Source organism: Camarhynchus parvulus, chromosome 4 (genome assembly GCF_901933205.1).
Source record: "Camarhynchus parvulus chromosome 4, STF_HiC, whole genome shotgun sequence".
In the NCBI taxonomy this organism is placed as follows: domain Eukaryota; kingdom Metazoa; phylum Chordata; class Aves; order Passeriformes; family Thraupidae; genus Camarhynchus; species Camarhynchus parvulus.
In genome coordinates this window covers 45,845,235-45,868,977 of record NC_044574.1, presented here as the reverse complement: position 1 = coordinate 45,868,977, position 23,743 = coordinate 45,845,235, and the positions used below count along the sequence as shown (strand labels likewise).

Sequence of the window (23,743 nt, the reverse complement as noted above, 5' to 3'; positions counted from 1 at the left end):
AGAAGTATTTGTTAGATCATGACTTCTCATCCCAGGGCACAGAGGGGAGACTTTTCATCAAGCCATCTCCTGCATGTCAGGAAATAACCTGAAATTTTACTCCTTATTGTACTTTAGCAAGCCAGCCGCTCTACGGATCAATACATTCTGCAGTGAAATAAGATATTATCTGCATTGTAGTCCATAGAAAGCTAGCACAAAGCAAATAAGGAACTGGGGAGTGGCACAGGGGATCTTTACACATGGTGGGAGGTGCAAGAAGCTGACAGCATGGGCAGCCCATGCAGGAAGGAGTGGTGTGCTCTGCAAGCAGGGAGGAGGATAGGATGGAGAAAGGTGCCTGCTTGAGATGGAGCAAAGGTGGATGAGTTGCCTCTGTCTGGTCTTTTGTACACCAAGGGATGGTAGCTTTCCAAGAGTTTGTATAATTTTGCTTGTTTCTGCATCATTACTGGAGTTAGTTATTTCTCATAACTACATTAGACAGAGAAAGCACACAGCATTCAGGGTTCAGACATGAGCTCTGGGGCAGTGTATTGTGGCAGCTGTGTGATTTGAATCACGATCTAATACAGGTATGTCCCTGATGCATTTCAAATTGAAGTGTGTGCAAATCATTTACCAGGGCAGTTGACCCATTCACAGCCAAAATTGTAAGGGAGTTAATATGTAATAATTGTAAGACAAGGTGCTTTTTTGAGGCTTTAATTGTTTCGCTGAGCACTGAAAACATGATCTCTGATTCCTTCAGGAAATTCACTGCTTTCAATAGCTCATTTTTCACAGCAAGCATAAGTTTGGCATATAATTATTAACAAAAAACCAGCAACCTGCCCAAAACCTAACAGACAGTGAACTATGCTTCAAATGCCTTTTCATGGTGAGCCCTTTTTAGACAATAGCATCTATCCCCATGACACACTGTATGCTAATCTGCCCTGATCTTGCAAATATTTGTGTGCCAATAACTGCATAAAGCAAACCCCTTTTATCGAAATACACAGGTACTCACAGAGTGGAAGCTTTGGGTTAATTCAAAGACTGATCCCAACATTCATACAATACATAAATATTAATATAGTTACTTTTAAAGCTGCTACTGATGGATTTTCACTTTAGAAAAGATAACTCATACCAGCTAACCAGCTATAGATAATACATTTTAAAGTAGAGATGCTAAATATCACTTTTTGTTTTGCAACTTCTTCATTCCTCTTGAAAGACCATACTTGCCGAATTTTCTAGTGAATGTAGAGCAGAGCAATGCATAGAAATGTCACAGGAGCTCTGCCTTAGCTCTTATAATGATCCTTGATATTATTTCTGCATCTCTACAACAGATGCTAGTGAAAATGCTTTCCTCAACCCTACTCTTCCCTCTTCAGCAGAGTAATGTCCAGTTGATGGAAGAAATATACATGGCATGATCAAGGTATTCCTGGACTCTTCCAAGTATGCAAGCGTAATCTGAGTTCTAAATGACTGCATGGTTTTATCATGAACCTGGCATTTGATGACAATCGCCTTCTTTTCCCCTATTTAAAATGGGGCTGGCAGGCATTTGGTTATCTCACAGGATGAGCTGAAGTACAGGCACGAATGCTTGCCAAGCTCCTTGAGAATATAATAGTTACTTTGCATCTTATTTCCTTTTTAAAAAGAGTAAAGTCAGGAAATGTTGCACTGCCATTCACACCAGATAAGCTATCGAATAGATGGACCTACTATTGTCATTAACCATGAAAATGCTTTCTTGTGTCTTAACGAATCCTTAATTTTAAAGTGAAAAACGCTTGCAGAAGTTTTCACCTTTGGCAATGCTATTGTGCACTGCTGTTTGTAGAATGACAGAACAAACCACCTCGATTACCCTGGAGACCTACAGTGAGAAAGGCTCCTTCTCACTCTTCATAGAAAACATTGGTCTACTGTATAAAACAAAACTTAAAAGAAATCCAAGCGCAGAAATTGAATTCTTACGAGTTTTTATGCCTGACTGCTTGCTCTCTTGGGCTTTTTATTTTGTTTTCTTCACAGCTTTTATTTGGGGGCCTCTATTTCCACCACACCGAGCTGCATTTTGAGCATATACTTCAGAGCTGCTAGGAATGGCTGTGGAGGAACAGCCCGGTTCCTACTCAGGGAAACCTTCAGAGTCTACAGGGAGCTGGAAGGGTCTGGGAGGTGCCTCGCCTGTGCTTCACCCTGCACAAATGTACTGCAATGCTGATGCAGGCGCCGGGGTGTGCAAAGACCCCGTGGTCCCTGAGCTCTGCCTAGGCTGCCCGCCACCAGCACAGAGCAGGGTCCTGCGGCCCCTGTGGAAACCCGCCCCACTTAAGGGAGATTTCCTTCCGCAGGGCTTGCTGCTGTTGCATCTCTGTGCTTACACATCTTTGTCTGTGCGAACACCTACCCCAGGTCTGCAGATTAGGTGTTAGAGAACATATTAACAGGAGGGGAGAGGCAACTAAACACAGAGCTTTTCCCACAATTCCTATTGGAAGCAAGTGCAAATTACCATTTGTATCTTTTTACACAGCATTTACCACTCTAGGGTGATCAGAAAGTCCCGACTGGGTGACACACACCAGACAAACTGTCACCAACAGAGCTGCTGGTTTTCGTAACAAGAATGGAAAACTCAAAAGCTTTGTGCCAACAAAACCACTTCCTTGCTGTAAGCTGCTTTGCATCCAAGTGCTAGGAGAAAAATGCAGAACACAAAGGTGTCCAACCACAGCACAGCGTCAGTGTTGGCAGGCAGCACATTAGGTCCGGGATCCGTGATCCTTATCAGATTCAGCCACATCTTCCTCAGAAAAATTTGATCCAGGCCAGGCCTGGGCACACAACTGCAATTCTATGGCGACTGCAAATATACTTTATAGGAATTTCTACTGCCTTTTTATTTTCACTCTGAGGACAGGCAACTTCTAATCCAATGCAAAGCCTGCAGGTACCTTTTTAACCCAACACTGTTTTTCTCAAACAAACGCAAGCAAACAGAGTGAGCTGATACCAGCCTGTGCTTTGCAATAGGCGGCCGTGGCAGTCCCAGCATGTGGCAGGAGCTGTAAAGCTGGATTTACTGTCTCCTTGGACTGCTGCCATAAACATAACCTCACGCTCTGCTATGACTTCCTGGGCTTCCCCACCTCCTCAGCTTCAGATTTTAAACAGGAGACATTCATGGCTTGAACATGGCTGACACAGTACAGAAAGATTTCACACCTTTTTGCGGGATACTTCTCTAATGACCTTGACCTCACCTGGCCAACCCTATTCAGGACTTAAAATCTGCTGTTTTGATGGGACTTGTGCCATAAGCTTGCCACAGCCATCCATGTCTGTGCCCTGAAACACCCCTGCCAGATTCCGTGGGCCTGACCTATCTGAGTATTTTTCACCTTCTCATTGATTAGCTATCATGAGGAGGGAAGAGCACAATTGATGAACTTCTCTGTTTCAGAATATGCAGTCCCCACAGAAAACCTATTATTTTCAGGCTTATTATTTTATTTTCTGCTTTTATTGTCTCTCTGAAGCAATGCTACTCCCTAATTAAGTGCATCAAAACCACAATACAGCGATCCAAAGTATTTTTCTATTTTATTTCCTCATAAAGGATTATGGTTGCAAGAATGACTGCCACTAAGCAGTTATAGCGCTATTAGTAATACACACTTATAGTATAATAATACTCAAACCCTGTTGTTCAAGACCCTGGAAACCCACAGAAATTCATCAGCTGGTGTTCCAGAGCACTCCCAGAAATTGCTATTCACATTCTCCATGCTTTTCCTCATTTTGTGGCATCACATTTAATTTGTGATTGACAAACCCAGTACTGACATACTTTACTACAATTTGTGGTCCATATGCAATTTGGTTATTTGAAAAGCAACTCTCTCCATAATCACAGAATGGTATAATTTTCATCAGTATATCCATCTGAACATGTATTTGGACATACTTTAGTTCAGGCTTGTACAATCTATGCAACAGTTTACAGACCACAATATTTTTAATTGAGAAAAAAAAGTCCTTGATGCTTCTAATGACTTTGCACATACCCTGCTTAATGCGACAGCCAAAGACAGATAGGATGGAGCCATCCTATTTTCACATTACTGTTTGTGTTGCAAATGTATTCTGGTGAATGAGAAAGATTTTGGTTGCATACGAGTTTTACAGGCACTCACCAAAACCTTCAATTATATTTTGTGTCCCGTCTACAAAACACCATTTAGAAAAATTAGGGGAAACATCTCTCAGCCTGGAGGTGGGGACAAGGCTGAGAGGGGCCATTGCTCATTCCAGCTATGGGTGTTGGGGGGCAGAGCCTGCCATTCCCTTCTTTATCTGAAGGCTGCAGCCTGGAGGGCACGGAGACACCAGCCCAGCTCAGAGCATCCCTGGCAGCAGTGCACCGAACAAGCTTCCCCAGTACCTTGCAATTTCTGGCTGTACTCTGTCCTGTCGGACTGACTCCTCCTCAAGTTGCCGTGGTCCCCGGCGGTGGTGGTGCTCTCCACCACGGGCTCCGTCCTCCTCCTCTGCCCCAGGTACAGCTTGTTCCTTAGCAGGGTGAAATTCCTCTTCCTTCCCCCGGTGCCTTCCTTCCCCGGACAGTCCATGCTCGCCACGGACAGCCTTGCGTGCTGCTGCTGGTGGTGGAGGGGGGCAATAGCTCAATATCCAGGGGTGACCTCTCTGCCCAGGTGAAAGCTGGCTGCGTTGGGCTTGGGTTTGCAGCAGGGCTCGCCAGGCTCCGCAGGGCCCCGGGCTCAGCCCTGCCACCTGTGCCGGAGCAGCTCCACCCCCGGGAAGCTGCCGCCCCGGGCAGCGTTTGCATTCACCTGCCCTGTGTGCAACGCGCCTGGCGGGGCCGCTTTCGGAGCCAGCCCCAAACCGCAGCCATTCCCCGGCCCTCTCCCTGCTGCAGGGCACGCTCCTCACCCCGCCGCAGGGCCCGGGGTGCCGGCACAGAGGAGCGGGAATTGCCTCCTCCCGGCTCTGGCAGGGAGATGCCCGAGCGTGGCACGGCAGACGCCTTCCCTCTCTGCACTGCAGGGCAGGTGGAAGCGGAGAGCAAGGCAGTGGAAAGGGGAGGCCAGGCACCCACTCGACCCTCACTCCGGCAGCCTGGTCAGGACCCCGGCTCCTTGCGTATCAAGTTGCATCTGACAGCCTCCTGGCCCCACTGACGGGTGTAGCTTTTGGGCTGGAAACTCCGGATCTACAGGTTTGAAAGGCGACCAATCCCCCAGGACAATGAAGGAAAGGGCTGAGAAGGACATGAAAGCCCCTCCGGGAGGTAGGAAGCAGCGTGGAGCTGATGCTCGTCTCAAACCAGACTCCGTCCCGCTCTACACTACACACAGAGGGGCCAAAGCCAAGGTGAAAGCCTGCCAAGGGCCTGTGAAGGTGAAGGATACCACAGCCAACCACCAGGCTCTGATAGCCAGGGGAGTGGACACCAAAACACCTGCTCATAATACCTCTGGATTAGCCCCTGGAAGAGATTTATTATCCTGTCTGTTAGCAATGGCCTCTGGCACACATGTACTGTCTAGTGATCCTCTGTAGCGCCAGTCTAATCAAGCTCATGTCAAAACAGCAGGAGTTGCTGACATCTAAGCTTGGACCAGACTTATCCTGGGAAGAGCCCCAACAGCCATCAGTAACAATCACTGCTGTTGCTGTGATACCCAACCCTGCAGCCCTCGCTGCTGCAGGAAATGCCTGGTGGGAGCCCCGTGGTGCAGCCTAATCGGTGTCAGTCTCACGCACAATTATTGCCACAGCATCTTCCAGGGGACACAACGAATGTCCCTCTGACAGAGGCTGGCAGAGCGTTTGGCTTTAGCGCTGCCACGCTATGTCCCTGAAGGACTGTCTAGTAAAAAACAAGCTGGGATGAGACATAGTAGTGAACCTCATTTCCCAGTTTTGTTTTTCTTTACAAAACGGGTCCTGTAATGCAATCTCCTCATCAAAGCCCTTCATTTCTACCCAGTAGCGAAAATAAGAGGTTATGAAACTGTTAAGCAATAAACGACGTCAAATTGCAGCACCATGCCAGTGCTGCACAAAGTGTCCGGCCCAAACACAGCCTGGCAGAGGAATAAAGTGGTGAGGGGAATACTGGGAAGACTTGTGCTCACACAGAGAAGTCACATATTATATAGGCAATTCATGTGTTACGTCCTGCCTCCTCTTTGCAATTCCTAAGAAACTCTTTATTCTGCAAGTCAGACCACAAAATTTCCTTGAAAGGCAAAGCAGTGGTGACAGCAGGGAGAGGCGTAAGCAGGGACAGACTGGTGACACATTTGTGACAAGCATCAAAGCTCTAGCAACAAGTACTACACAGACTAAAGTGGGAGTCAGGGAAATCAATCAGATGATTTCCTTACACTGGGGACTTTGGGAGGAGCTTTTATTTGAAGCAATAGCTTGGTATTCATCGAGGGTGGTAAAACTGGTTTAAACAGTCACCACCCTGACTGCCCCCCTTCCCCAGATGAATTTGTTCCCATTATTGCTGCAGGGTGTAAACACACGCATTTGAGATGAGATGGAGGAACTGATCTGGCAGAAAACTCCTTCCCTCGCCCCTTTTCCCTGGGCTATTTTCCATCTGGATCTATGCTTCTGATTAGTTCCTCATCCAGCTAAGGAAGCTGTTGTGGCAGCATGAGGCAGGGGATGACGCAGGGCACATATGAGCAGCTGTGGGTAGGGCTGATGGTTGCTTAGGCCAAAATTACCCAGAGAAGGTATCTCTCCCCATCAGGATTTCAGTGCCATGCTTCTCAGAAAACAGAGGTCCCATAATTTTAGATTAAATTTCCTTATATTTATTTAAATTCAAATGGTTTGGGGGAGAAGTGGGGAATGTATCTCGGCCAAGTGAAGGTGGGAGAACAAACTTAATAGAATTCTTGGCATTGTAAGTTCTGGCACGTGCAGAGTTACAGCCAAGACAGGATATAGTAAAGTTTGCTCAGGTGTTTATTACGACAGCAATCTCCCCACATGCAAAAGTTGTCTTCCTCTTCCTCTTCAACTCAGTCACAAGGGGTAAAAAAGTATGTGTTCATTCAGCAACAAAATTGTTATGGGGAAAGCCACCTGTAGTTACTGCTGCTGTTGTACTTGGAATGGTTTACATGGCTTTAGCCAGCAGCATTGTTTTGGAGAAAGCCAGGAGCCCAAAGCAGGCCTACACCACAGTTTAGAATGTAGATGAGAACTTACTGCAACCTTAAAATATCTCCTCTGTTCCACCCAACATAGGAAAGGCTGAAAATATCATATCTTCTGTGACACTCCAAATGAATGGGACATATTCAGGACTGGTGGCTTCCTCATCCCCTTTGGAGGGAGGGAGATTTGAGAGACAACCAGGTGTATCCATCATCACATTAAATCCCATCATGGATTTACAGCAGTGGGCTATGCCTGTGCAATCAGCAGAGGGATTACAGAAAAACAATCAGATGTGCTTTTGAGCAAGATCCCCTATAAACTCTTATTACCGTTTGCTGATCTTTACTGACTATAACAAAATGCCACAGAAAGCACTGGTCAGAACTGTGTGTGAAGCATTCACTGCCACTCACAACAGTATGAGCAACCCTCTCTCAACTTCAAATTATTCCTGCTCTCTTTTGGCCCCATTAGCAACTGATGGGAAAACAGTACCAAAGTCACTAGTCCATAAGAGGAATATATGGTATCTACATGGACAAGATGCTCTTTTTCAATGAATGTGGAAATCTCTTTTACTACTCTGTTATGCTCAATTCCACAGAGCAAACTGGAATCCAGTTGATGCAAACACTCACAAGAGTTATTTGCACAGAAGCCACCCTGCTTAAGAAACAGAACAGGTGCTGGTGTCAACACAGAAAATATTGGCATTGTGTTCCCCAGCAACTGTATTGGCCACATACAAGAGCTGATTGTTGTATGGTCAATGCCAACCTTTATCTCAGTCCTGAGCTATAAATGAACCAGAAGAGCCATAAAGACTGATGGCCATTAAGTAAGCAAATAGTTATTTGTTTTCTTGTCATACCTCACAGCTGTTACAGATTTCTTTATAACTCAGGTTCCCAGAACTTACACAAAAAATACCGGTGTGGGTTGCCTGCCATGCCTGTTCCCTTTGAGTGGATGCACAGATCACTGCTGGAGTCCTGTGGCAATGGCATGGGATTGGCATTTCCAAGTTTGCTCACTGCAATGGCCAGCTCAGACACCAAGGAAAGTCGCAGAGAGACTGAGAGTGACTTTGCCAGTTTCACCTATGTAAAGACATCACATTTGACAGGCAGTGGAGAAGCAGAAAGGTACCATGGTACTGCTGCAGAAAGCTGTCCTACCTTCCCCACCGGTGGAGCATGACAGCAAAGGGTGCAGATGTCTCTGTAGCTCCCCATCTCCATACAGAGAAGCCTCGGTGCAAATAAAAGCAAGCCTGTATTTTGTCACTCACCCTGTATGCACATGTCATAGCAAAGATGTCTTCTGAAGGACAAAACGTGGAGGCTTTGATAAGAACAATCCAGTGTAAGGCCCATCGAGGACTTTGAGCACAGGAAAGTGGCTGGTACGTACACTCTACCTGTTTGCAACAGTACTGGTAAGATAAGAACAGCATGACAGGTGAGGAAAAAAGCAATAAAAAGATAAGGCTTAGGACAGGTAAAACTGGAGTCTACATGCTGATTTTTCACAATGAATGAATCAAAATTACTTTGAAATATACATAGGAAAAAACTTCAAACACCTTTCAATAGTACAAAAAGAGAAAAAAGCCTGTCTTGTAGGTGAAAAGTTAGTGTGGCAGTCTCACCTTCACTCCTACTGTTGATCTTGCCAGACTGGTGATTCCTGTAGAGAAACAGGTCTTTAGAAGTAAGTGCACAGTGATAATTTCTTTTAGCCCTGTCTACAGTGTTTCTTGTCTAAATATTTGTAGGAAAAATTCATAAAGTACATGCCTGCTGGGGCTCAGGCTAGGCTGTGGATATTTCTAAGAAGGGATGGCTCAACCTTTCAAGATATGCAATCTATCTCCTCTGACTGCTGTGATGCTTTCTTACTCCAAACAAAGCCTCTGCTCCAGTTTACACACACAAAAGGCTGACGTGTTTTCTGCCTACAGAGGGGGACCCATCTCTCAAATTGAAACACCTGCCAGAGAGAAGAAGGGATGCTGAGAAAAGGGTCGGCAGGGCTTGAATTGTCCTTGCAGCGCTGTGGATCTGTCGCTATCCAGCCAGGGCTTTGTGTAGGTCTGATAGGCTTGGAGCTGGGCCAGCTCCCAAAGGGGGACATCTAAGGGCAGTGCTGCTTTGAAAGGGCTGGGAGGTGAGAAGGAGAGAAAACTTGCCAGGAAACCGAGCAGCCCTTTGATTTCTTCAGTGTTACAGCCGTGCAATTTTCTAAGGAAAATAACCTGACTCTGTTGATCAAGTAGATGGCACTGTGCTATCAAAGCTAATGAGGAAAGACAAGCAAGAGAGCGAGGCATAGGCAAAAGAACAGGAAGATGATTCTTCATTACTGGTGTGTTTCAACATAAAATAAGATGGCATAGAAATTACCAAGATGAAATATTTTCTGTGGAATTCTTTGAGAACCTTATGTCTGGCAATTCACAAATCAAGAGAGGAATGGAACCTAAAAATGGACCATCATGAGCAACTGGAAAGATTTTCCTTCTAGGTCTCTATTTTGAATCATTACAGATTTACAGCTTCACACTAAAATTTTATATTTCCAGACAGTATCTTTATAGCTGAACTGGAGCCCTTTTTTTCTTTTTCTCCATGTTCCTGTTTGTGATCATTTGTGAAAGAATGAATGAAAGAATGAACCAGAGAGAATACTATTTGGTGACTTTTGTTTTGTGATGGAGGAGTTGCCTTGGAGTAACAAAGATAAGAGTCTTAAAAAAAAATTAAGCTTCAGTTCATATTCACAAACAATTTTAATGGGAGATAGGGTAGGCTGAAAATCCTTGGTTCACAGAGCTTAAAATTAACTCAGTACAGATGCCTAGGAGGGAAGAAATGGACATATCTGACAAAACTAGAGTCAGTCGTGGTGTCCTGGCCTCTTGATAGGCAAATCACTTTCTAGGCAGAGGTCCAGAGAAGTAAAGTGTGGCAAGCAAATCTAACACACTTCACAGGGGAGCCTAAAAAAAAGCATGGTTAAAAAAGAAACAAACAGCTTAGACAAAACAGCTCAGACAAACAATTTATTCGGGGGAAAACCAGGGTGTAAACGTAAAATCTTCCTAACAGTAATGAGTATTATGACTAAATCCAAATTTTGCATAAATACAGATCAATCTCTTTAAAGCAATAGGGTTACAGAAGTGAGTTCACTGCTACAAAACAAGGGTTCACAGTGTGACCCAAGGTAGTGTCTTTGGGATAGGAGCCTCAATATTCACATTGAGATGGAAAGTAGTGTAACTTGATAAACCTAATTCTAGTTACTGAAATACACAATGATTCCTTTCAGTTAGATGACTCAGGCATCCATCAGTGAGCAATATACAAATCCATATGTGACTTGGCTGCTTGTAGACATCCTCTCTAGACATCCTCTGCCAAATCCAGCTGTGCCGATGAAAGAGGTCACCCACTCCAATGATTTGTCATCCTTCTCCTGCTGAGGACTGTCAGTGCAAAGATCTGCAGGAGTTGTTCATGGCCCTGAACTTGCTTTGGCTCAAAAGCAGCCTGAATAACTTAGCCCAAAGTCCCTAAACTACCTCAGCTAGCCTTGTCTGGCTTCACCTGCCCTAGGGAGCACTGGTTCCAGCTGATCCATTGGCAGGTGGGGAAGATGGTGTTGGCTGAATGAGAGAGCACTGGCCAGCAAGCCCAGGGAATGACCTGTTCCACCAAGGTAGCTGTGCAGGGAGGAATCCTGGCTGTGACTTCTGCACACAGGTAGCAGCAAAACAGAAGGCTGGCAGGAATTGATTCCTTCAGATTAACGGTTTTATAAGCCATGGAGATAGAACTTCTATTACAGCAAAATTTAATGATAATGATGTGATCACCAGCCAAGAGCAAATGCACTGAAATAGCATGTAGTCATACTAATGAAATTTTTCAAAGCTTTATTAGGTGAAAAGATGAAAATTATTTTCCTTCAGGAGGATGGGATTCCTTAAATTCTAACATAGATAATATTTTCTGCATTTAATTTGCACAGCATTTTAATGGACAAAATATTAATTTTTAAACATTTATGTGTGTATATACAAATTCATCTAAAATCCATGTAAATGTACACTGAAGAGTACAAACTTTTAAAATAAGGATGTCCTTCAGGCTTAGATGGTTATATTGCTGCTGAGTTTTTGCTATACTCCAGTGGCATTTTGCTGGAATGAGATTCACCCCTGTGCAGAGGGCAAGCATAAAACCTAAGCACCATGTAGGTTCTACTTAAGTCTTAAGGACCTGGCTCTAATTCCATTGAAATAAATAGCAATATTTTCATTGTTTTTCAGCAGGAGCTGTTACAAGGTCGATGAACGGGATCAGTCCTATAAATGCTTTTTGCTGGCCCAATTGGAATGATAGGGAAGGAGCTAGGTGCAAAATGCTTGGGAATGAATGTGAAAAAATCCCTTGGCACTAAAAGACTTGGTAATACTGGAGAATTTGCTCAAGGTAAATACTGGAACCAAAACATTGATTTGAAGGATGGTAGGTAAATTTATTCTAACCAGGGAGCTGGTCTTACCCAAATATGGCTTGAGGAGTATTGGTATATTTCAGCTGTATTCTGTGAAATATAATGCACAATACTGAAAAATACAATCAAACCTATTTAAAGGATTAATATTTCTGCAGTACTAGGATATTTCGGATACCTTAGAGTACTAAAGCATCATGTTCTCTGCTCTGGTAGCATTAGCAGGGTGTCAGTGTGGTTTTCTGCTGTATCATGTACCCTTGCTAGGTAACATGATGGCATTTATTTATGCATCTAAACAGCACCTGCACTGAAACTCGTTTATATTTCATAAATTCGAAGTGCTTCACAGCTGATTTCCCATTACAGATGAGAGAATTTTAGGTAACACCACATTCACAACACAAGGCAAAGGAGAACTCTGTGCTCAGACTTTGCGCATCTTACCAGAACTCCTGGACACTGCAGTGTGTTTCACTTTCCAGCTGGTAGAGGAAAATAAATATGAATTGGACTCCTACTAGAATAACCTTACACACATCTGTCAGCCTTGCAAGTGTAAAAAATCCTGTGTGTATTCTCAGTAAGTGATTTTCAAAGGTTCTGACCTTCCATAAATGAAATCCAGACTCCTCAGAACTAAGCAGAGGCGGAATGCTAGGCCTATGGCACGTGTTTCCTTTTAACCTCGCCCATTTCAGCAGCAGGCCAACTCAAAGAAAGCACATAATGGATTTTATTATAATAGAAAAAAAAAAAGTTATATAGGTTTTTCCTTTTTTTAATTACTCCACATGAAAAACAGATTGTTTGCCCTCTAGACAAACTTAAAAGACTTAGAACTACAGAGAGCTGCTGGTATCTGAGGGGAGCCTAGTAGAAAGATGGAGTGGGACTTCTTACAAGAGTATGTAATGATGGGACAAGGGGGAATGGCTTCAGACTGAAAGAGAGTATGTCTGGGATTAGATATAACAAAGAAATTCTTTACTGTGAGGGTGGTGAGACACTGGAACAGGCTGCCAGAGAGGTTGTGGACGCCCCATCCCTGGAAGTATTCATTGCCAGGTTGGATGGAGCTCTGAGCAACCTGGTCTAGTAAAAGGTGTCCCTGTCCATGGCAAGGAGGAACTACATGATCTTTAAGGACTCTTCCCCCCAGGTCTATGATTCTATGAAGAATTTCACCCCTACATGCTCAGTTCAGGAGATTACCCCTGAAAACCTTGCATTTGGTGAACTCAGATGCCAGCTCCTCAGATGAAATATGAAGTACTATTTTGTAGCTTCTGCAGAAGTGGGCAATGGCCCTGCAAAATCGCCTCTCTGCTCTCCTGGAGATGTCTATTGTCACAAATGCAGCAAGCAGTGGCACAAATCAGAGGAGATCATAGCTTTTTTTCCCTCCCAGAGGCTTCTTTTAATGGGAAATCCACACACTAGAATACAGCTCTTCGAAAGGTCCAGAGGTCCAAATGACACATTTCAGAGGTGCTCATGGGGGAACAGTATAAGGCCATCACGAAAATCTCCCGCTCTAGTGTAAGTTCAGTGGGACTTCCTGTGTGTCAGTTTCTGCTCACTCCCTCGCGTCCTAGTGCTTGGCATCACCGAGAAGAGCCTGGCTCCATGCTCTCGGCATCCCCCTTTGTGGCAGTGCTGGTGCCCAGCGAGCACCCAGCCTGGGTACACCCGGGCTACCCAGCTTGCCCGGCTCCTGCTGCGGTCACCTACCGTCTCAAGGAGGGGCTGCCTTTCCTTACTATTAATTTCAAGCCGGTGGAGGCTGTGCAGCCCCAGCGTCTCTCTCTTTCCCGGCGGCGTTGCCCTGGGCCCGGCCGAGGCCTCAGCAGGCGGGGCAGGGCCGGCGCGGCGGCTGCCGCAGGAAGGGGAGGGAAGGCGGCGCGCGGCCGCCGCCATCATGCGAGCGCCGCCGGGGCTGTCGCGGCTGCTGCTGGCGGCGCGGGGGTGGGGGCGCCTGGGCGCCATGTCCCGCTACAGCACGGAACAGCGGGGCCGGCCCAACTCGCCCGATTACCGCCTCTACTTTAGTAAGTAGCAGTCCCCGGACTCCATAAACCCCTTCCTTCCCCCGCCCGCGGGGCGCACGGAGGTGGCGGCGGCGGTTCCCCGCGCCCGCGGCGGCTCCTCGGGCTGGCTGAGGTATCGCCCCCGAGCCTTCCCGCCGCTGCAGGGGGAGAGCAGTGTTTTTGTAGAGAGTGAGGGCAGATCCTCACTGCGAGTAGACATCCCGGCTTTTGGAGGGGATGCTGGCCCTGCTTAGCCCCGGCCAAGCCGTGCCCTTGCTGAGCCCCGGAGGACGCCGGCGATGAAGCGGTGCCGTGTAGCGGCAGCTTGGCCACGGGGCCTGCGGCACCCCAGGGACAGCTGTGAGAGGCTCCGGGGTGTGGCAGCCCAGCCTGTCCCTGGTGAGCAGGGCAGCCCTCCCTCCCACCAGACACGTCACCGAGGCGGGAGGCTGGCATCCAAATCGTGGGGCTCTGGCCCCGAGCGGGGCTGGCAAGCGGCAGTGCGAGGGCACGGGCAGGGCTCCAGGAGGCGTCTCAAGACCCAGCGAGAGCTGAGGGTGTGCCGTGCTCAGTATTACGCATTTTCGTAACAGTGTTGTCTTGTTTGTGTGCCAGTCCTATCGCAGTGGGTTTGTACGTTTCTGGTCCATTGACCTACAGTCAACTCTGACGTCTGCTGTGTGGGAGAAGCGGAGGCGGCGTGTGCCCGCTTGGCAGCGCTGCCAGAGCTCCCTTGTGCTCATTCATGGGGCTGCCAGTGCAGGACATCGTCTAGAGAAAGTCACTTTATTTGGTGGGAATAAACAACCTACCACTAAATTTTGTTTTGTTTGGGAGCAACATCTGAGAGGTTTCTAGGAATGGCACATCAGCTCCATTTACTCTTCTTTGCTGAGGTGGTCAAAAGTCCAAAGCTGAGTGAAGTGCCTTGTCTACTTTTTCCTTTACTATGAATAGGGGTGCTAGCAGAGGAGAAATTCCTTGGGATTTGAATTAGTGTTTGCACTCTTTTGATGTGATACTTGGACTTAAAAAACTTAAACATACACTCCAGTGAAATTAGTTTCTTTCTAGAGTGGGGGCAAGGCTGAGGTGCAGATTGGGCCCCCACTAAGTTAAGATCAATTTCTGGTGGTTTCAAGGTGTGGTGTTTCATATCGAGGGCTTAGAACAATTTTCCCATCCCTCACTTACTCTTGATCAGAATTTGGCCTGTTATATTGGGGATTTGTGGTCATGAAACTGTTTATTAGAAATACAGTGATATCACAGGGGCAACATTGCTAGAAATCCAGATGAATTCACTTACCACTGATGGAAATGAGGTTCCTTTGGGTTTGGTTTTTTTTTGATTTGTTAATGGTTGTGTATGGCCAGGGAGTAGAAAAGAATGAAAGAATCTTCTCATCCTTGTATAGCTTGTATTGCCAGGTAGAAGAGAAGCATAGTGTTGAATTCTAAAGCAATAACTTTGATTCTAGTAATTCCTTGTCAGAACACTCAAATTCTTTGTCCTCCTTGTCGGTACATGCTTGAAATTGAACTTCAGAAAAGTTTAACTGATGCACAATCATAGCATATATACATTTCTGTATTGTGCGATGTTTAGCAACACCAACATCTTATGCCATATCTTTAGGTTTGCAATGCTACTTTGTTTTGTCTTTCAGAGAATGCAGATGGTAAATATATTTCCCCATTCCATGACATTCCCTTGTTTGCTGGACCTAAAGAGGTATGTTTTTAAGCCTTGAAACATGATTAATTTCACAATGCTAATAGTTTTGTTCTTTAGATAGAAGTGCAGGTTTTAAAAGCTTTTTTTTTTTGGTAATCAACAGAGAAATGTATAGTGCCAGAAAGGGCCACGCTAACCCAGACTGATGCCTTATGTAACACAGGCACAATGACTACACCAAATTTTCTCTGCTAAGTTTAGTAACTTGCAGTGAAACATAATCATTGCTGTTTATACAAGCCTAGGTGTCTCTTTAAGTCCCTAAGTGATTGAGGGCAGGAGAACCCTCACTGTGTCTTGTGATAATTCTCTGTGTTTAGGTTTGTGCTTGAATTAATTTTCTGCTGTTATTCTTTTTGAATTAGCAGTTTTCTACACCTGCCATTAAAAGTGTACATTTCTTTGTCGTGGATGTACAGCACACACTTGCATAAGTTATGGTGTATGTCTTTAATTCCCAAAAGGAGCATTAGAATTGGAAGGCAGCAGCAATGCCCAGGGGAGAAGTGGTAATCACACCTTTGGAGATTCGCAGTGCGCGAGGTGCAGCTGAGCACTGTCACGTCTTGTTAGCCACCCTCCCTGGGGTTTCATTACAGCAATAATGAAACGGCTGTTTAGTCTGTCACTGATGGGAGAACTGCCAGTCTTTGGTTTAGGCTGAGGCTTGCTTATCACAGGGTGCTTGTGACACAAACAGGCTGGGGGAGTTTTAGTCGTTTTCTTGTTTTGTTGCTGAGTCTCTGTGGGTGATATGAGTGGTGCAAAAGGTCAGTAGTTTGAACATGTTCAGATGGAGACTCCTGAACTGATGAACCAATCTCTTAAATTATTAAATCCAAGAGATTAGAAATCTGAATGAAACCTTTTTGATCAGCAGACCCTAGTGCTTGTCAGTGGGAGAAGCAGGCCATTCAGAGTATCATTATTAAGATGCCATGTTCAGTTCATGCTGGAAAAGCAATAGGCATTTTCATCACGTGTTCCCAGAGGCCTTGCTGTCCCTGCACCTAAAGTTAAAAGTTTGTGGGAGTAGCTTATAGCCTGTGATTTTGCCAGTAGGTTAAATTAGAGTACAGCGGTGTCTGATCAGTGTGGAGAAACTTTCATTTTGGTGTGTGAGTGGGGAAATAGGATTCTACCCAACATAGGGCCTGAAGGGTGAGCAAGAAGGGAAGTCATGGTTAGGGTCTCTGTTAATTTTGCCTTGTTTGCAGGAGGATGACTTAAGGATGTATGCTAGACTCTTTCCATCCCATTGTCTAAGATTTATGGACTTTATGATGGATAAGTCCAGCCTTATTTTTTGTACTGGTTTTGTTTATTTTGGATTGGTTTTTGCTTCTTCAACTATACAGAAGGATGACTGGTTTTGATCAGTTGAGTACAGGCCTAAATTGCTTCTTAAATTTCTTGGTAGCTGGGAGAAAGTAAATGTGTCCTTGTACATTTTTTATCTTCCTTTGTTAATGTCTCGAAGGTTAGAATTTCACAATGAAACAGAACTGACTACTTACTTTTAAAAGTTATAATTTAGGCCTTTGTGCTCACAAAGGGTTGTTTCAATTGCATTGCAAAGTACTGTTGCCTGTATTTATGTGAATACAGTGTTGCTTTCTAGTGTTCTTTATATACGTCTTTACTTCACTCTTTCCCTATAGGATAAAGAGATTCCTGCAAAGAGGTCAAAGACTACTGGATCTGAGGTACTGCTAAGTTTTTTCTTGTTTTTTTTTTTTTTTTTTCAACTATTTCCTCTATTTCCTTTCCAACATCACTTTTCTGCAAAGTGAACTTGCTGTCGCTGAGTATAGTTGACATATCTTCAAATGCAAGTCTTTTAGGAGAAGACTTAAAGAGATTTAATGTTCTTCTCTTTGAATGGGCCAGAAATGTCAGAATTCCTTTATTGATCAAGATGTTCTCAAAGGCAAACACTTATGCCAGTCTTTCAAAGGTTTGTTATGACTTTTGCAGTGTAGATGTGTTACCTTTTTTGCTATTATGTTCAGAAATATTTGCAGTAAAACCTCCCTTAATGAAATATTCATTATTCTCTGACTGTGGATAATCTTTAGTTTATATACAGAACTTCAAAAATCCTAAGTATGTTAGGGCAGAAATTATACTGAGGATCTGCTTTTTAGAACTGAGGTTATATTGTTTTCTGTACTCAGCTGGGAAGCCCAAAGGGAGAAAAACCACATCTGCTAATGGTTCAGCATTATCCAGCACTGAAGTTGAGGCTGATAGAAGCCTAGAAAATATGGAAGGTCTGCTCAGGCTTCTACTTTGAAACAAGATTTGTTTATTCAAGTGTCTTTTCCAAAATATAACACATTTTGCTGTGCTTTGCCTGGCATAGGCTCATCTAAAACTTAGTAAAAGAATGTGATAGAAAAAAAATGAGCCAAACTATGTTTTAAGGCCATTATATGTGGGTGGGCAGGTGTGTGTTCCAATCCTTATCTTTTCCTATCTGTTTGGCCAGTCATATTGCAAAACTGTAGCTACCCATCTGATGTGAAAGAACAGCCCTAACTGTCTGGGTTCTCATAGTTTTGCAGCCAGTGTGTGGTGCACTGGTTCTTGTGCTGTACAGCAGTCCCCACACAGTTCTGCACTATTTGTTTCCTCTCCCTATGCTCTGTAATTCATTCAAGCTACAATGCCTAAGTAAGGCTTTTTAGATTTCCTGTAGCTTGATACCCATTTAGGTACTGTTTAGTAGTTGTAGAATCATGCCTTAAAGAGGAGCTATTCAGGAGATAGAGTATGTGCCAGTAGACTTTTATCAAAAATCATTGTCTTGCAACATCAACTCTTATTTACAGCTCCTGCTGGCAAGTCAAGTGTTCTGTGTCTTATAAGTACTTACTGGTGCAAAGACATTTCATGCAGAATCTGAAATTGTTCAAAACTCCATTTGTCTGTGCTGTGAGAAGCATGGTATCTTGTTGAAAACCATGTTTCTAGTAGCCTGTGGAAAGAGGGGTAGAATGCCAGTGAGGCTGAGCAGCTCTTGCTTCCTTGGCCAGTGTAGCCTCCAGAGCTGCTTCACATAATTCCTGCTGTGAGACAGCTCTGGACTGTGGTTTAATAGAGCTACAGAAAATGAGCAAAGGCAAATGTCTATTTCAATCCTAGCAGGCTTTTGATACAATTAGGCAAATAGATGTGCAGGCTGTAAGCTTCCCAAACATACTTAAATGGTGAAATGTGAGAGCACCTTTTTCATCATGATCTTAGGGATTTGGGGAGGAGAGAGAAAATAGGGGGATCTTTGTGTTCTGGAAAGCAGTTTCTTCTTACACTGGGCTCTTCAGCAGCTCTCCTCACCTTGCCTGATGAGAGATGCATCCTTGTGTGCTTGTATGCAGGGAAAGCGTAGCTTAATCAGGGAATAAAGGGAAAATGAGGGGTTTAATGTCATGTACTGATTTCAGAAGACCTTTGAAGCCCTGGACTCCTTGTTCTTGTCTAGGAATGCAAAAGCTGCTGTTGATACCTGTTACTCATTTGATCCTTCACTGAATTTGACCAGAATTCGAAAGTGATAGTTCTTCTTGTCCTGGAAACGCATCTTTGAAACTTATGCTTTTAGGGTGGCAGTTATTTGTTACTCCAGACAAAAGCAAGCCCTCTTAAAGAGTTAAATTAAATGAAGTTTGTTAAATCATGCTGAACTGGTGTTTATCAGATGGCAGTCTAGCTAGGAAAACGAAGATAATTTTGGAAGAGTCTCTTTAGTCAGTCTAATCTACTTTTAATTGTCCTTGGTGTTCCTGATGTCAGAAAAGGTCTCAAAGTTAGAGGAGTTTCAGCTTTCAGCGTTTGTAGGATAGAGAGCATACATCCTACAAGTCTCTGTCAGCTGTTTTGCAGCTTCAGTTTGTAGTTTCTAAGGGAAATACTTTCGACTTTCTATATTAACTGTTTTCACTAGTTCAACCACTTCTTGTAACATTTTAGACCTTCCCAAATCTCAGTTAAATTTAGCTTTGCAGATGCTGCTGACAACTGACCTTTTTGCTTTTGCAGGTGTTTTTTGGCTGTTTGATGACAAGAAAGAAGTTATTTTGAGGTAGAAACTGTGCTGAAAGAAGTAATATTCAGCTCCAGTCTTAAAATTACTAGCAGCTTGCTATTAATTTCAGGGGCCTGAACCCCTGCATTGCCTTAAGCACTTGGAATCCACTCCTGCCCAGGTAAATCTCTGTGACAGGTTTCAAAAGTTTCACATTTCTGTCTGGAAAAGTGGATGTTTCCACTAGGTTTACAGTCAAAACTGTCAGAGCCTGACTGTTGAATATGATCTTCCTTGTGTGGCAGGAAGAAGGCTTGAAGAGGTCATCATTTTCTTTTCAAGGCCAACATGACATGTTGTTCCCTGCTGCAGTTGAAAGCGTTTCTAATCTACTTGTCATTGTATATCTTTGGAGAAGTATTTGCATGTGGTGTCTTTCAGAGGACCCAGGTGTTCTTGAAACACGTTTCATATGCTGGCTCTGGTGAGGAGTCTGTCCAAACATGTAGAGATTATAGTCCTCTAACTTGGAGATGTTCACAAGAGCATTTGAAAAAAAATAGGAAGGAAGCCAAGACAGCTTTTGTTTTGTTGTATCCTGTGGATTACACATTGCTGGGATGCCCTTGTGGACTTGAGCTGAGATGCTTCTGTGAGCCAAAAACTTCTGATAAATTAACTAGTCAGGTGAGATTTAAGGGCTCATGAGGTGATATGCAGTCTGCATAGGTGATCTGACCTTGTGCTTCCAGCAGTGTTCAAAACTTGTGTCAGAGATGTCATTTGGTAAAGTTGGTATGCTTTGTAGGAAAGGAGAAGCTGTCGTCATTTTCTGTGCAGAACAGGTGCACACTTTGTGCTGACTTTGTATTCTGCCTTAACTACAGTCTCTGTGACTGTCCTTGGTGTTGTTAGACAGTTTTTCGGTATATGTGACGTGGACTACAATGTGTCCATTATGTGCTCAGGGATTTGTGTTCCAAATTTTAGGTTATCAGTGAATCTTTCACCCTGATGCTTGAACTTGCACAGACTTTTGCTATGGATGTGTCCATTAGATGCAGCCTTGCTTTGTGTTCCTACAGATGAACAAATGCTGAAGTGGAAGTAATCTTCACTCATCAGTGCAATTGAAATCCACCCAGAGTATTGTTGATTTACTGAGAAAGTTACATCAATTATTTGATCCAATTTAACTTCAAATGAATGATTCCCTAAACTTGAGAAAACCAGGGGTTCATATTTATCCATGTCAGGGTTGTACATGGCATAGTTTTGCAGGTGAATGTGTCCCATAACTGGTTTATCAGAGAATGTGCCTGACACCAGTGAGATTCCTGTGTGTAAAACCTACTGTACCTCCCTGGTGTTTGTGATTCCCTTTCCAGTATAACAGGAGGGAAGTACACTGTGAAGATACTGCAGGCACTCTGTGTTTATGCTGGACATTGCATTCCTCTTTTGCTATGTGGCATGTTAATTTATGTTGGAGAAGTTCCACTTTCTCTTTGGTGTCCAGATGCTGCTGGCATCTGGTTTGTTGTTTTAATTGGCAAATATCTTATAGCAAGTGTTACATTGGGAATGCTTATAACATGGCTATTTATTTGATAAGGAAGTCCAACTCCAGTTATTTCTGGATATATTTAATGACAGTCCATATTTAGCTTCTTTTTTCCTCTTTTTTTCTTTTATTTGCCTTCTTCCTTTTAAACATCGCCCTTTGTTCACACTACTGCCAGACTGCAGCTTATGATTTTCATTCTTGTTAGTCCTCAGGTACATGCTGCCATGTTCAGTTGATGGCTGATGAGAATCCCTGCCAGATTGTAAATGAGCAGACAGAAAAAAAAGGAAATGATAGCTGCTTTTTCTTCTCTCTTTCTTCTGGACTCAGAACTTCTCTATGACAAAGAGTCAACAGCCCTCAAATGCTACCTCTAGTGCTTTTAGATTTTTTAAAGCATTCTACTATAAAAAACTAGCAAAGTAACTGTAAGCTTTAGCATATCTCTTGTCATGCATGGTGATGGCAAATTGCAGTCTGTAGAGGTTACTCCACTTCTGCCTCAAATTATCTGAACCTTCCAAGCTGAGCATTAAGGGTTGTAACCCTTGAGCAAAATCATACCTATTCAAAACCCTTCCCTCAAGTGTCTGAAGTAAGGAACTTTGGAATGACTGGGAAAGAAACTAGTTGAACAAGAAAGGGAAAGTTAGGTAAGGAAGAATTGGTTTTGAGAGAGATATAGGGCAGTCCAGAAAGGCAGGCATCAGAAAGGTCATGGTTTTTTTTTTTTTCCTTTCTGATATTTTGGTTTCTAAAAACAACCCTGGATCAAAATTAGTTATTTTCTGTAAGAATCTGTACAGCCAGAACTAGTTGGGTTTTTTTAAAGTAGTTTAACTAGTAAAAACCAGGTTTTTTTTAAGACCATCAGTCTTAGAGGACAGAATGATGACTAACAGTTTGCCTGGGTACAACAGTCTGTATTTTCTTTCTTTTCTTAATACTTGCTGTACGAATATGCTGAACTATTTTTGTATATCTTTTTATCTTTCTATGTTTTTTTAATTTCAAAAACCAAAAGCTGTTTCTGTTTTCTGTGTGAAAGAGACGTATTTGCTTGTCTCAACAAAAACTATATCATGATACATTAAAAATGATGTTCAGCTGAAATGGAATGCAGTAAGGTGCCAAGAAGTGTTAAAGACAACACTGAAAAAAGCAAACAGTTAAAACCTACGTGAGTTCCCATGTAATCTACTTAGGGTGTAGTTCTTAGGAAATAAGGGGTATCGTTTACACATACTAGTTGTTCCTATTGATGTAATTTTCTGCTGATTTTCTTATGCAGTTGTAGGAATTAGGAAATGTACTATTGACTTCTCTGTGTTGAGCAAGTAGATTTCAGACCTCCCCTGCCCCATCACCTCTTCAAGGTATAACAGAGTTTAAGTACAAATATCTGTCTTGTGTTCACATTGACGCAATGCCCTGGGTTAAGTGTCCCTCTGGGCTCTTCAGCTCCCTTTCCCTAGCAGATACATTCTGTTCCTTTTTCTGAATGTAGGACACTTTCCTCCTCTTTTCTTGCATGCTCCGGGAATACTGTCCTGAGGAAACTGTCAGCCAGCCTGTTGCACGGTCGGCACTCAGGGAGTCCCTTCTCCATGAGGCACTTGCAGAGCTGGGTTAAAGCTGGACTGCAGTGACCTCACTGGCAGCCAATTGACTGCTGTTGTACTAAGGCAGTTAAATGGTAAACTTTACAAGCAATAGTTTTTGTTTAATAAGAGATCTTTTTGCTGTGATTTGAAGGTGTGTCAAATGGGCTGTTGAAACAGTCTTGCTATTGCTTGAGGGGTTAGAAGTGCTTACTTAGGGGGTTGGTGAGGTGGAATTCTTTATTTTACTGATTTAAGATAACAATATCAATTACCAGATGCATTCACCAGCCAAAACTAACCGCTGAATGACACATGCAGATGGTAATCTGTGGAGACAGGTGGTATCTGACACTTGCATTTCTGTTTTCAGCTGAGGCAGGGACAGTTTACAGCAGGGGATGGAGGACAACTTTCAAGTGGTTAGAAGGAATAAGTGCTTGGTCAGGGGGTAAAAGAGTGATGGAAACATTCCTGTGAGATACTTAGTCAAGGAGGAAAACAAGATAGGAAAGAGGAGGGAAAAAACCCTATAATACTAGGTAGTCTAGTTCTCTTTCCATCTGTCAAAATATCTAGTATGTGCTCTCCTTTCCACATGAGTGAATCTAGTCTTACCACTGTGAAAATTTGATTGCCCTATAAATAAAACTTTATTTTTAAATGTAAACACTGAATGAAGTCATTAATCTTTTGTAAATGCTTGTGGCAGCTTAGCATTAGAGAGAGTACTTTTGGGGATTTTTTTTGCATACAAATTAAACTGTCAGGCTGTCACATTTAAGACTCTTGACAATTCACATTTGACTGATACCACAAATTATGAGGGCCTGGTCTTCAAGCTGAGTTGAATCCAAGTGGTTTTATTATGTTTTTGAGAGCAGCATTGCATTAGTTTCAGTCCAGTGTAGTCCAGCCCTGACAGTTGGTTCGGTGAAGACCTGGACTAACTGTTGACTGATTAAAAGCTCAAAACTAAGCATAGAGGCTGCTGAAGCCTTTGCATTCTTCATGGGCAGGAAAGCATATGGCAGCATC

General features: G+C 43.6%; 2 protein-coding genes across 2 annotated transcripts in view; one reads left to right on the top strand and one right to left on the bottom strand.

Annotated features, from left to right (window-relative positions):
* ARHGEF38 (Rho guanine nucleotide exchange factor 38) overlaps window positions 1–4,643 on the bottom strand; it is a 36,009-nt gene extending 31,366 nt beyond the window's left edge. Inside the window, exon 1 of the mRNA XM_030947987.1 lies at window positions 4,454–4,643. Coding sequence (XP_030803847.1) covers window positions 4,454–4,640 — 187 coding nt within the window. The 5' untranslated portion in view covers window positions 4,641–4,643. The remainder of the gene's footprint in view (window positions 1–4,453) is intronic.
* An 8,989-nt stretch (window positions 4,644–13,632) lies between these two features.
* PPA2 (inorganic pyrophosphatase 2) overlaps window positions 13,633–23,743 on the top strand; it is a 34,660-nt gene continuing 24,549 nt past the window's right edge. Inside the window, exons 1-3 of the mRNA XM_030947640.1 lie at window positions 13,633–13,793; window positions 15,443–15,507; window positions 17,172–17,216. Of these exons, the coding sequence (XP_030803500.1) occupies window positions 13,664–13,793; window positions 15,443–15,507; window positions 17,172–17,216 (240 nt within the window). The 5' untranslated portion in view covers window positions 13,633–13,663. The remainder of the gene's footprint in view (window positions 13,794–15,442; window positions 15,508–17,171; window positions 17,217–23,743) is intronic.